Source organism: Puma concolor, chromosome B2 (genome assembly GCF_028749965.1).
Source record: "Puma concolor isolate L17-30 chromosome B2, mPumCon1.1.hap2, whole genome shotgun sequence".
NCBI lineage: Eukaryota > Metazoa > Chordata > Mammalia > Carnivora > Felidae > Puma > Puma concolor.
Window position 1 is genome coordinate 32,080,946 of NC_141671.1, and position 14,238 is coordinate 32,095,183.

Here is a 14,238-nt window from a genome sequence, read left to right on the forward strand (position 1 = left end):
AAGCACTAGTAGGAGGAAGGAATCAGGTGTTGCCACATTTGAACTTAGCTTTCAACTTTCATGCCCTTTCTCTTTTGGCTGAGGGAAGATAACTAGAGATAACACAAATTAAAGCTTTAGAGAAATTAAATAATTCACCCAAAGCACATATCTGGTTAAGTGTTTTAGCTGGGATTTGAAACTAGGTCCATCTGATTACCTGATTAACCATTGCAGTATATTACCTTAGCATGTTTTTTACAGATTAATATCATGCAAATAATTTTTTTTTTAATTTTTTTTTCTTCAACTTTTTTTTTTTTATTTATTTTTGGGACAGAGAGAGACAGAGCATGAACGGGGGAGGGGCAGAGAAAGAGGGAGACACAGAATCGGAAACAGGCTCCAGGCTCCGAGCCATCAGCCCAGAGCCTGACGCGGGGCTCGAACTCACGGACCGTGAGATCGTGACCTGGCTGAAGTCGGCCGCTTAACCGACTGCGCCACCCAGGCGCCCCGCAAATAATTTTTAAAAAAAATAATTTTTACTAATTAATATCATGCAAAACCCCCCAAACAAATAATATCATGCAAATGGTTTTATTCCATATTTAGAATTATTCCTTAGAGCATCTCTCTTGAAATGGAATTATGAGTTTAAGGGAAACTGTATTTCATTGTACCTTGCAACATACTGAAAGTTTGCTTTCTAAAAGGTTACAGAAATTTAAATGGGGTCAGTGGTGTATGATGAATGTGTAATTTTTCCCAAAGCATTGCTGTCATTGCTTATCATATTTAAAATTTTCTTTTTATTAGCTGAGAAATACTACCTCAGTGTTTTGATATTCATCTATCTATCTATCTATCTAAACATTGGGCATACTATAGTTTCTAAATTCATCTGTAACTTAAAGAGGTACTACATAATGGGGATATAAAGGGGGTTGAGAATGTGAATGTGAAATCCTTTACTTAAAGGAAATTTTTCTAAAAGACACTGGAATTAAGAAATAGGTGAATGATCACTTACCAATAGGTATTGGAGTAACTGGCAGAATAATATGAAACAAAAATATATTAGCAGAGTTTTTGGATCAAGAATATAGTTTCCTTTTTTTCTTTTCCCAAGATATTAGCAAATAGATGTTTGGAAGACGGCCAAATCCCCCAGTAAAAACATCCGTAATGAAATAAGAGGGATTAGTATTTCTTTTCTGTTACAGGAATAGTTTCATTCTCATGTAACTGGCTTTCTTATATTTCATTTTAGTAGAAAGGCAGAGTAGGCTAGAATACATGTCCTTAGGTCATTCTTTTTCTTTATCACCTAGTATGCAGGATTTAAATCCCACAGAGAACTGTTAAATTGTAAATTTGAATGCTAATTATCATTACTCTTTTTCCTTTTTACACCTAAGATATCTTCCTGATTTTTCCTCTGCCCCTTGTTGGTATTTCCACATTTGTGATATTCCACCTTATGTATCTTTCCTTTTATGTGTTATTAAAAGCTATTTGAAATTGGTTTTAGAAAACAAAATTTGTTTCTTTTATAGTCTCTTAGTTAAATGTTTATTCTTTCTATTGAGTAATAACCTAGTAGGTTGCCAAGAGGGAGAGGAAATATTTATAAACACAAGAATTGAATGGAAATGGTCAGAGTTAGAAAAAATTTTCTCCTTATTTTGGGAACCCATCTTGTACCAGATTTAGGAAGAGAAACAGAACTTATTGATAGGTACTGCTACATATGCTAAAATCCAAACACAAGTTATTAGGATAGGTTGATATTGATAACAAAATTTACATTGACGTTAATCTTACTGATACTGTTTCCAGATGGGAATTTCTAGAATGAAAAAGGGAAAGCAAACTCTAGCCTTTCACATGAGTTATCTTAGTCTCTCTTTTCCAGTAACATAGTCATTTTGAAAGAGTGGCAAGGAACTGACTGGTTTTCCTTTTATCATCCAGTTTCTTTTGGAAATTGAATACCACGGAGCTGGAAAAGCCTTATTTTCTACATATTTTTGCTTTCATTTTCATTCTACTCCCTTCTTTCATTTGCTTACTCTGAGTTTTCCCACTTTTCTCCATCATTTATACCTTATATTTAGTTGAAAATGTATTTTGTTGAAAAGTAGAGTCAATCCGAAGAGATTTTCATCTCACTCTTAATTATTTCTTTTTATCAGTTTCATTTTCCAGACATTATTCAGTAATCCAAGAGACAAAATGTTGGTTGAGGTGTAAGCAAAGATCAGTGCACAGGAGCAGCTCCAGCCAGTCAGAAATGAGGATAAATCCTACTTTTCCTGCCTCCCTCCTCAGGCAATAGTTTATGATTCTGTTATGTCCTTATCATGAGTGTTAAGCATGTAAAGTCTTGCTTTAGGTAGGACATTTTAGCTTACTAGGAAAAAAAATCAACATGATTGATTTTTCCACCAATCTGTGGTTTGTGTTTTGTGAAAAATGATAAATATTCCAGTAGAATTCTGAGGAGAGGGTGTGAGAAATAGAAATGTCAATCTTTCTTTTGAAATGGAAACAGCTACGTTTAGGAAAAATACCCACAGTGAGTGCATAACAGAAATATCAAACAGAAAGGGAGTTTCTTAGAATTGCAGTGTCTTAAAGTGGATACAGAGAACATGGCTGTCATTGATACTGTTCAATGGGTGAAGACAGAAATATACTCTCTTTTATTACCAAAGCATTATTTGTCAGATGCAAGAGCTCCATTTTTAGAAGTGGAGAGAAATGAACTACTTTTCTTTATATTCTCCTCAACTTCACTGAATAAGAAGCATGTCAGGAATGTTTAAATTCATATGCAAACTCCAGGAGGGCAGTTATTCTCTTCTCTTCTCCCTGCTGTATTCCCAGTGCCTGGCACAGGGTAGGCCCTCAATAAATATATATATATATATATATATATATATATATATATATATATATATATATATATTTGAATGAGTAAGATCTCAATTTAACTTTGCAACTCAGTTTTATTTCTGTCATTAAATTTTCTACCAAAAGCATTTAAAGACTCCAGTAGTGAAAGTAGCAACAACTAGAATATTTTTCTATAGGTGACAATTTACAAAAAATGTTCAGAAGTATTATTTCTAATTCCAGGTCAGCGTTAGCCATTTCATTATTTGATCTGCCATCTATGGGTTTTTTTCTTTCTAAAGTATTCATCATTTACTTTAGAGGAAGTTATTTAATACAAAAACAGGAGAGACAAACTTCAAAATTTTGAATGTCAGGGTCTTTCATGTCCAGAAAAGGACATAACAAGTATGGGAACCAACCCCAGAATTGATGAATAGATATAGAACTTACTTGGGTATTCTTGTCTTTCTGTGGAAAAAAAAAATCAAATAAATAAATGAGTGAAAGGTTTCTGGATGAACAATGGAGTTACTTCTTAAACTTTATGCTGGAAGTTTTAGAAATAGGACTTTGAGAAACTACCAAATCTGTATTTAGAATCAATTCACTATGATGCGAGAATAAGTATCTTTCAGATCACTCTGCCCCAGTCTTTCTTAATTTGAGTGCCTTTTTGGAAAGAAAGGTTAAGAATGGAATCATTGGGAGATGCTATTTCTTCCTTTTGGTTTCTGTCTGCTAATTCAAACTCTCAAAAAAACATTGACTGATGGGGCGGGTGCCCATGTGGCTCTGTCAATTTAGCATCCGACTCTGATTTTCAGCTCAGGTCTTGATCTCATGGTTTGTGAGTTAAAGCCCCCGCCTCAGGCTCTGCACTGACAGTGTGGAACCTGCTTGTGATTCTCTGTCTCTTTCTCTCTCTGAACCTCCCCTCCTCAAAAAATAAATATTTTTTTTTAACGTTTATTTATTTTTGAGACAGAGAGAGACAGAGCATGAACGGGGGAGGGTCAGAGAGAGAGGGAGACACAGAATCTGAAACAGGCTCCAGGCTCTGAGCGGTCAGCACAGAGCCCGATGCAGGGCTCGAACCCACGGACCGCGAGATTATGACCTGAGCCGAAGTCGGACTCTTAACTGACTGAGCCACCCAGGCGCCCCTAAATAAGTATTTTGAAAAACCCATTGACGGGTAAGATTTTTCTCACTTACACTTTGTTTTATTATTATTCCTCTCTTCCCATCATTTCTTTGGGATGATTGTGTTGGTTTATCTTGATCATTACTGTGATTCTTGTTGGCTAATTACTGTTCATTATGTTCATTTTAGAAAGGTTTCTCTTTTCCTTGTAAGCATAAGTATCTTAGGGCTGGGTGACCATATTTCTCACTGAGATGGAGGCACTGCCAGACTTTTAGAGTCCAGATTAGATTCCCAGCCTCTGCTGCTCATTAATTGTGGGATCATGGGCAAGTTACTTAGTTTCACTATTTTCTTCTGTTTGTAATAGGAATAACAATACTTATCTGATATAATGTATACGCACATATAAGGCCCTGAATAAAGTCCCTGACACACTGTAATTACTGAATAAGTATTATTTATTATTATACTACCACCATATTAAGTACCAATTTTAATTATAGCCTCCAAGGGGCGCCTGGGTGGCGCAGTCGGTTAAGCGTCCGACTTCAGCCAGGTCACGATCTCGCGGTCCGTGAGTTCGAGCCCCGCGTCGGGCTCTGGGCTGATGGCTCGGAGCCTGGAGCCTGTTTCCGATTCTGTGTCTCCCTCTCTCTCTGCCCCTCCCCCATTCATGCTCTGTCTCTCTCTGTCCCAAAAATAAATAAGAAACGTTGAAAAAAAAAAAAAATTTAAAAAAAAAAAAAATTATAGCCTCCAAATGGACATGGATAGTTGAAAATGGAACAAGTTACTGGAAATAGGAATAAGAAAACAAGAAGCTAGAAGACAAAGAATGCTGGAAATATTAATAAAACCAGAAGCAGGAATATAAATCTTAAATTTTGGTAGATTCACACTAAAAACAGGACACAAAAGGGCCTCTACATACCATAAAACACCAATGATAATAATATAATTGAGAGAAACATGGGACTTACTCTTAGATTTCTCAGGTCTTGCTTTAATAAAAAAAAGACAAACAAATTAGTGTGGTTGTCTGATGAAACAGAAACACATTTTCACTGATGTCATTCCAGTGGAAGCATCACACACTGAACAGTAGTGACAAGGGGCATTTGCCTTGGGAATGTTCTGGAAGGAAGGATACAGAGCCAGTGATGGAGCTCACTTTTCCCTTTCCCCTCTAGGTCTCTGATTGTGTGAAATCAGGAAATGTGTCGTATCCCAACCTATTTTAATTGAGTTACTTTCTTTCTCTTCCTCTGTCATTTTTCTTTTCTAATCTCTACCCACATTCTCCATCTCTGCAGTCCTCGCCATTGTTCCTTACTTGGTTTGCCCATACTGTCACTCCCTTCTATGAGAGCAGGTTCTATCTTCTCTTCATCAAACCCCACACTCAGCATGGTCTCTGAGAGAGCAGACACTTAACAAATCTTTGCTGAATCAAGGAAGAAATTCTCCCTACTGTAGCCAGCATCAGGTTGCTCCCCCTTTCCCTCTGTTCTCTTCAAGCACCCATTAAGAAGGTTCTGTGCCTTGCAGGTGAAACAGGTATGGGGTATTTGAAGGCACACAGTGATCTCTGCTATAAGATGTATGAGGGTGAGCAGAAGAGACTGCTGGGAGAGGGGTGATCGTATGACGTTTTGTGCCTAAGCCCTGGAAGGTTTTTAGCTGTAAGATTTTGAAAACTTAATCAGACCAGAAACAATAAGTTCAAAGTTATGTTTTTGTTTTTTTGTTTTTTGTTTTAAATCTAGCAAGAGTTGAAATAATACACGTTTGGGGCAGCTTGTTCTTTTTTTCTAGGAAATCATTAAAAGGGCCACGTATGAAAAAAAAACAAAGCAGAGATCACATGACAAAGTGAGATTTGAAAAGGAGATATCTGATACACTATGACTCCAAGTAATCAAACTACGTGTAAGAATGGAAAACCCACAAAGAAGATTATTGTTTTCTTTCTTTCTTTTTTAAAAATTTTTTAATGTTTGTTTATTTTTGAGAGAGAGCATGAGCAGGAGAGGGACAGAGAGAGAGGGATACACAGAATCTGAAGCAGGCTCCAGGCTCTGAGCTGTCAGCACAGAGCCTGATGCGGGGCTGGAATCCACAAGCCATGAGATCATGACCTAAGCTGAAGTAGGACGCTTAACCTATTGAGCCACCCAGGCGCTTCTAGATTATTGTTTTCTGTGTATGAACTTGGATTGTGCTAATGGTGAAAACTGTTCCTTGAGTGTGTAAGAATGTGTGTGTGTGTGTGTGTGTATTCTTGTTTACAGTTGAGTAAGCAGCAATTTCACTGAAGTAGTGTTATGAGACTGAACTCAATCTGTGCTGTTTTGGAGCTCAGGTTATAAGTATCAGTGCAGAGTATGAAAATTTTATTTTTCGGGGCGCCTGGGTGGCGCAGTCGGTTAAGCGTCCGACTTCAGCCAGGTCACGATCTCGCGGTCCGGGAGTTCGAGCCCCGCGTCAGGCTCTGGGCTGATGGCTCGGAGCCTGGAGCCTGTTTCCGATTCTGTGTCTCCCTCTCTCTCTGCCCCTCCCCCGTTCATGCTCTGTCTCTCTCTGTCCCAAAAATAAATAAACGTTGAAAAAAAAAATTTAAAAATAAAAAAGAAAATTTTATTTTTCTTGGACCCAGCACCCTGAGGCACTCTGAAGATCAGTGGCTTTTTCATGATGACCTGCCTTCTCTTTGAGATATTGTAAAAAATAATAATACCTCAGGAATTAATAATCATACTACCTATCATGTAACATTTGTCATATTTGTTCCCAACTTTTCTTCTAAGAAAGAAAATAATACAGGGATGGATAAAATTCCTTTGAATCACCAACCCCAGGTTCATTTTCTTCCCTCAATTATGAGTTCAGTGTATATCCAATTATTTTTAAAGGTACTTTCATATATATGTGGATACTTAAGGAATATGGTGGGTTTGAATATTTTTGCTTTAATTTGCGTGTCATCTTTTAGTATCATTTTGTATCAAGAGATGTCATTTTGCATCTGGTTTGTTTCATTCAACACTATGATTTGAGATGTTGCTTATATACACATAGATACGTAGTTAGTTCATTTTAAGCTGCTGTGTATTATCCTATCAGCATACATATGTTAATTTATTTTTGACTTTTGATTATTAAAAAGTCACAACAAACATCTTTGTACGTGACATTTTATGTACATATGTATGACTTTAGTGTTTATACCCAGAAGTAGAATTCAGAGTATGCTTTAGATTTAATTTAGATATTGACAAATTGCTGTTCAGAGAGAGTTGACACTTAACCACATATCTCAATAATGTTTGATCTTGTCAAGCTTTAAAATTTTGGCCAGTATATTTTGAGAAAAGCAATATCTCATTTTCATGTTGTATTTTTGATAATTAATGAAATTTGGCAATTTATGTTTATTAGGCATTCAATTTCCCTATTTTGTGAACTGTTTATTCTTGTCCTTAAGTCATGTAATTTATTTTTCTTACCGATTGTGGGATTTTATTTATATTCTTAATGCTGTATAACATTGATAACTATGCACACTGCAAAAATTTTCTCTCAACCAACTCCCTCTTGTCTTTTAACTTTGTTTGTACTGTGTTTGGTCCATAAGAAGTTTTGAGTTTTTGTTAGTCAACATTTATTTTACCTTTTTTTCTGGGTATTTTAGAAGGAAGCCTCCTTCCTATCTGAGTCATATATCAATTCTATTGTATTTTCTTAAATGGTAATAGATATTTAGGTATTTAATTCAGCTGGATTTACTTTAGGAAAGTATGAGGTAGAACATCTTTTGACCTGAGACTAATTATTGAATTCTTCTTCTGTTATGAGCTCAACTTTCTCATACAATAAGGATCTATCTCTGGGTTTTTGATTTTGTCTCACTGATTTTTTTTCCAGCTTCACTGAGATATTATTGACATATAAACATGTAGGTTTAAGGTGTACAATGTGGTGGCTTAATACACATACACATTGTGGTAAGATTACCACAATAAGGTTAACACTTCTAGTCCCTCACATAATTACCCTTTGTGTGTGTGTGTGTGTGTGTGTGTGTGTGTGGTGATAACATTTAAGATCTCAACAATTTTCAAGTATACAGTACAGTAATGTTAACTTTGGTGACCATGCTGTACATTAGATCTCCAGAACTTATTCATCTTACAGCTGGAAGTTTGTACCCTTTGACCACCATCTCCCTATTTCTCCAACCACACTCCAGCCTCTGGCAACCATTATTCTACTCTCTACTTCTGAATTCAGCTTTTTTGGATTCCACATATAAATGAGAACATATAGTATTTGTCTTTTTCTGTCTGCTTATCTCACTTAGCATAATGCCCTCAAGGTCCATCCATGTCACAAAAGGCAGGATATCCTTTTTTAATGGCTGAATAATTTTTCAGTGTGTGTGTGTGTGTGTGTGTGTGTGTGTGCATAGACCACAATTCTAAAATTTATAATGGTATCATAAATGGTATATATATGTACCCATTCATCTGTTGATGGACACTGAGATTGTTTCCATGTCTTAGCTATTGTAAATGACCCTTACAGTACCACATGCAGTGAACATAAGGGTACAGATATCTCTTTGAGATAATGATTTTATTTCCTTCAGATATATATTTGGATATAGGATTGCTGGATCATATTGTAGTTCTGTTTTTAATTTTCTAGGAACCTCATAGTGTGAACTACCAACAGTGGACAAGGTTCCCTTTTCTCCATAACCTCACTAACACTTGTTTCTTTTCTTTACCATAATAGCCATTATAACAGATGTGAGGTGATATCTCATTGTACTTTTGATTTGCATCTCAGTGATGTTGAACATCTTTTCATGTACCTGCTAGCCATTGTATGTTTTCTCTGAAAAAATCTCAATTCAATTCTGCTACTCATTTTTAAATCAGAATTTTTGCTATTGAGTTGATTTCTATATAATACATGAGATATATGAATGAAATGAATCTGTTATCGACTAGGGGGTTTGCAGGTATTTTTTTTTCTAATTCTATAAGTTGCCTTTTCATTTTGCAGATTGTTTCTTTTGCTATGCAGTAGCCTTTTAGTTTGGTGTATTTACACCTTTTTATTTTGTCTATGTTAAGGAGTTTTTCCCTTGATTTTCTCCTAATAATTTTACAGTGTTTGTTCTTATCAATTTTGAGTTTATTTTTGCAAATGGGGTAAGATAGGAGTCTAGTTTGCATGTGGATATGTTGTTTTCCCAGCACTATTTATTGAAGAGACTATCCTTTTGCTTTTGAATATTCTTGGCTCTCTTGTCAAGTATTAGATAGCTGTATATGACTGGGTTTATTTCTGGGCTCTCAATTCTATTCCACTGGTCAGTGTTTTATGCCACAACATACTGTTTTGATTACTATAGCTTTGTAACAGTGTTTCAAATCAGGAGATGTGATGCCTTTCAGCTTTGTTCTTCTTACTCAGGATTGCTTTGGTTATTCACAGTCTTTTGTGGTACCATACAAATTTTAGAATTGTATTTTCTATTTTTGGGAAAATTGCCATTGGAAAATTGATAGGAATTGCATTGACTCTATAAATGGCTTTGGGTAGTATGGACTTTTAACAATATTAATTCTTCTAGTGTGTGAACACATGATATTTTTCCATATATTTATGTCCTCTTCAAGTTCTTTCATCAGCATCCTGTAATTTTTAGAACAGATCTTTGACATTCTTGCTTAAACTTATCCCTGAGTATTTTATTGTTTTTGATGTTATTGTAAATGGGATTCTTTCATTTTTTCCAGATGTTGCACTGTTAGTGTATAGAAATGCAACTGATTTTGTGTGTTTATTTTGTATCCAGCAACTTTACTGAGTTTATTAGTTTTAACAGATTTTCAGTGGAGTCTTTAAGGTTTTCTGTATATAAAATCATATCCTATACATGCAAGACAGTTTTGCTTCTTCCTTTCCAATTTGAATGCCTTCAATTTCTTATCCTTAGCTAATCACTCTGGCCAGGACTTCCAGCACTACACTGAATAGGAGTGGTGACAGTGGGCACTCTTGCCCTATTCCTGATATTAGAGGAAAAGCTTTCAACCTTTTACTATGGAGTATGTTGTTATTTGCGGTTTTTCCTATATGGCCTTTATTATGTTGAGGTATATTTCTTCTACATCGAATTTGCTGAGAATTTTTATTATGAAAGGATGGTGAATTTCATCCAATGCTTTTTTTTATTTTGCATTTCTTGAGATGGTCATATGATTTTTATCTTTCATTCTATTAATGTGATGTATCACATTTATTGGTTTGTATGTGTTGAGCCATCCTTATATCCTAGGGGTAAATCCTACCTTATCATGGTGTATGATCTTATAAATGTGATGGTGAATTTAGTTTCCTAGTATTTTGTTTAGATTTTTTGCATCTTTTTTATCAGGGATATTGGTTTATAGTTTTCTTTTATTATAGTGGCTTCATTTGGCTTTGTTGTGAGGTTAATGCTGGCCTCATAAAATTTGAGAGTGTTCCTACACTTCATCTTTTGGGAAAGAATTTGAGAGAGATTAGTGTCACCTCTTTTTAAGTGTTTGATGTAATTGACCAATGAAACAATCAGGTGTTGGGCATTTCTTTGTTGGGAGGTTTTTTTTAAAAAATTTTTTTTTCAACGTTTTTATTTATTTTTGGGACAGAGAGAGACAGAGCATGAACGGGGGAGGGGCAGAGAGAGAGGGAGACACAGAATCGGAAACAGGCTCCAGGCTCCGAGCCATCAGCCCAGAGCCTGACGCGGGGCTCGAACTCATGGACCGCGAGATCGTGACCTGGCTGAAGTCGGACGCTTAACCGACTGCGCCACCCAGGCGCCCCATCTTTGTTGGGAGGTTTTGATTACTGCTTCAGTTTCCTTACACATTATTGGTCTGTTCAAATGTTATTACTTCCTGTTTCAGTCTTGGTGGGTTGTATGGTTCTAGTAACATCCACCTCTGCTAGGTTATCCAGTTGTTGACATATAAATATTCATAGTAGTCTTTTATGATCTTTGTGTTTCTGTGGTTTCAGTTGTAATGGCTCCTGTTTCATTTCTGATTTTGAGTCTTTTTCACTTATTCTAGCTAATAGTTTGTCAATTTTGTTTATTTTCTCAGAAAAATAGCTCTTAGTTTCCTTGGTCTTCTCTATTGTTTTTCTGGTCTCTATTTCATTTATTTCTGATCTTAATCTTTAGTATTTCTTCCCTTCTGCTAAGTTTGGCTTAGTTTGTTCTTTCTGTAATTCTTTGAGGTGGAAAGTTAGGTTGTTTGTGGGTTGTTTTCTTAACATAGGTGTTTTTCATTATGAAACTTCCCCCTGAGAACTGCTTTTGCTGCATCTCATAAATTTTGATATGTTGTTTTTCTACTTTTTGTCTTATGATATTTTTTGGTTTGCCTTTCAATTTCTTCTGTGACCCATTTATTATTCAGCAGCCTGTTGTTTAATGTCCACACATTTGTGAATTTTCTTGTTTTCCCCTTAGTGTTGATTTCTAGTTTCATAGCATTTTGGCTGGAAAAGGTATTTGATATGATTCAGTGTTCTGTGTTTGCTAAGCCTTAAATTGTGACCTAAGATGTGACCTATATATCTGGAGAATATATGTGTGCACTTGAGAAGAATGTTTATTCAGCTGTTGGGTGGAATGTTTTGTATATGTTTGTTGGGTTCATTAGTCTAAGATATTATTTCAAATCCAGTGTTTCCTTATTGATTTTCAGTCTGTGTATGATCTTTCCACTTTGAAAGTGAGGTGTTGAAGTCCCCTACTATTATAGTATTATTGTCAATTTCTCCCTGTTAGTATTTGCTTAATATCTGTTAATAGTTGCTGAATATATTTAGCTACTCCAAAGTTTGGTGCATATATAATTGTTATATCCTTTTGAAGAATTGATCACTTTATAATTATATAATGAACTTCTTTGTCTCTTGTTATAGTCTTTGTTTAAAGTCTATTTTGTCTGATAGAGGTACAGCTACCTCTCTCTTCTCTTTTCATTTCCTCATGCATGTAATGTCTTTTGTCATCTTTCACTGTAAGCCTAAGTGTATCCTTAAAGGTGAAGTGAGTTTCTTATAAGTAGCATATACTTGGGTCTTATTTTTTTAATCATTTCTGCTTCTTTATTGAGGAATTTAATCTAATTATATTTAGGGTAAATATTGATAGGTAAGGATTTACTAATGCCATCTTACTGGTTTTTTGGCTGTTTTTTTTTTAAGCCCCTTATTTCTGTATTCCTCTTTTGCTGTCTTTCTTTGTGAATGGAAAATTTTCCCAAGTGGTATGATTTGATCCCCCTTCTCCTTATCTTTTATGAATATACTGTAGGGTTTTGCCTTGTGGTTATCATGAGGCTTACATAAAACATTTTATAGCATTCTATTTTAAGCTGATATTTTCAATCCTGTACAAAACTCTATCTTTTTATTTTCTCCTATAGTTTATGTTTTTGATATCATAATTAACTTCTTCATATTGCATACCCATAACGAATTGTTGTAGCTACAGTTACTTTAATACTTTTATCCTTTAAAACTTTATACTAGATTTAAGCGATTAACACACCACAATGTATTAGTAATAGAATATTCTGAATTTGGCTACATGCTTAACTTTATCATAGTGTCTTATATTTTAGTATTACTAATAAGTAGCATTTCATTTCACCCCGAAGGATTCCTTTCAGAATTTCTTGTAAGTCAGATATAGTAGTGATGAACTCCTTCATTTTTGTTTGTTTGAGAGTCTTTCTCTCTTCTTCATTCCTAAAAGGCAACTTTGCTGTGTATTCTGGTTTGCAGTGTTTTCCTTTTAGCACTTTGAATATATCAATCTACTTTCCTGGCCTGAAAGATTTCTGCTGAGAAATTAATTGAAAGCCTTAGGAGGATTCCATTTTTTTCTCTCGCTGCTTTTAAAATTCTTAGTATTGGGGTGCCTAGGTGGCTCAGCCAGTTGAACATCCAACTGGTACAGGCTCATGGTTCATGGGTTTGAGCCCCACAGCGGGCTCTGTGCTGGTGGTGCATATCCTGCTTGGGATTCTCCCTCTACTCTCTCTCTGACCCTCCCTTGCTCTCTCTTTCTTTCTCTCTCTCAAAAATAAATAAATAAACTTAAAAAAATAAAGCCATCATAGTTTAAAATTAAATAAAATTCTTAGTATTGATTTTAGATATCTGTAAATAATGTGCCTTGGACAAGAATGTTTTGGGTTGAAATTTTGAGGTGACTAACTAGCTTCATGAATTTGGATTTCGAAATTTCTTCCCAGATTGGGAAGTTTTATGTCATTATTTCTCTAAATAAGCTTTCTGCTCTTTTCCCCCTCTTTTTCTGAGACTCCAAGAATGTGCAGATTGTTTCTTTTGTGTCCTATAAGTAATTCAGGTGGGCTTTCTTCACTAGTTTTCATTCTTTTTTTTTTTTTTTTTTGCTCTTCTGACTGGATGATTTCAAATGACCTTTTAGTTCACTATTCTACCTTCTACTTGGCTGAATTCTTACGGAGCCTCTGTATTGAATTCTTCAGTTCAATTTTTTCTTCAGCTCCAAGTTGTTTTTTTAAAAATGGTTTCTATTACTTTGTTGAATTTCTCACTTTGTTTATGCATTGTTTTCTTATTTTCAGTAGTTGTCTATTCTATAGTCCACTGAATTTCTTTAAGATGGTTATTCTGAATGTTTTGTCAAATAGTACATAGATTGTCATTTCTTTAGTTTCCTTTGATGGAGTCATGTTTTCTTGATTAATGATTGTTGTGGCCTTGTTTTGGTGTCTATGTATTTGAGGGAGTAGGCACCACTTCCAGTCTTTACAGAATGGATTTGGCAGCAAAACTCCACCATTCAGGCCATTAAGAGATTCTGGGTAGGCCTGCTTGTGATGCCATGAGCAGACTTGCTGCTAGAGTTTTCAGGAAAGCAGATCTGGTTCATGGGTCAGCAGATAGGTAAGCCTGTTTTTGGGTACATGGAGACCAGCCTGGTACCTGGGTCTGTGGGAGCAAGCCTGGGCCTGGTCCTTGAATGTGATGAAGGGACTGTGACCTGGGTCAACATGGGCAGATCTAGATCCTGTGTCCATAGCTACCAATCAGGCATTGGTCACCATTGAGTTATGCCTAGCGTCTTAGTCCGTGGATGT

The 14,238-nt window shown here is 35.6% G+C and overlaps 1 protein-coding gene and 1 long non-coding RNA gene across 3 annotated transcripts in view; one reads left to right on the top strand and one right to left on the bottom strand.

Moving 5' to 3' along the window:
* LOC147580866 (uncharacterized) overlaps window positions 1-14,238 on the top strand; it is a 278,927-nt gene that overhangs the window by 158,318 nt on the left and 106,371 nt on the right. The window lies entirely within an intron of this gene.
* TSBP1 (testis expressed basic protein 1) overlaps window positions 1-14,238 on the bottom strand; it is a 96,322-nt gene that overhangs the window by 28,445 nt on the left and 53,639 nt on the right. The window contains exon 25 of the mRNA XM_086705973.1: window positions 5,011-5,031. Coding sequence (XP_086562099.1) covers window positions 5,011-5,031 — 21 coding nt within the window. The remainder of the gene's footprint in view (window positions 1-5,010; window positions 5,032-14,238) is intronic.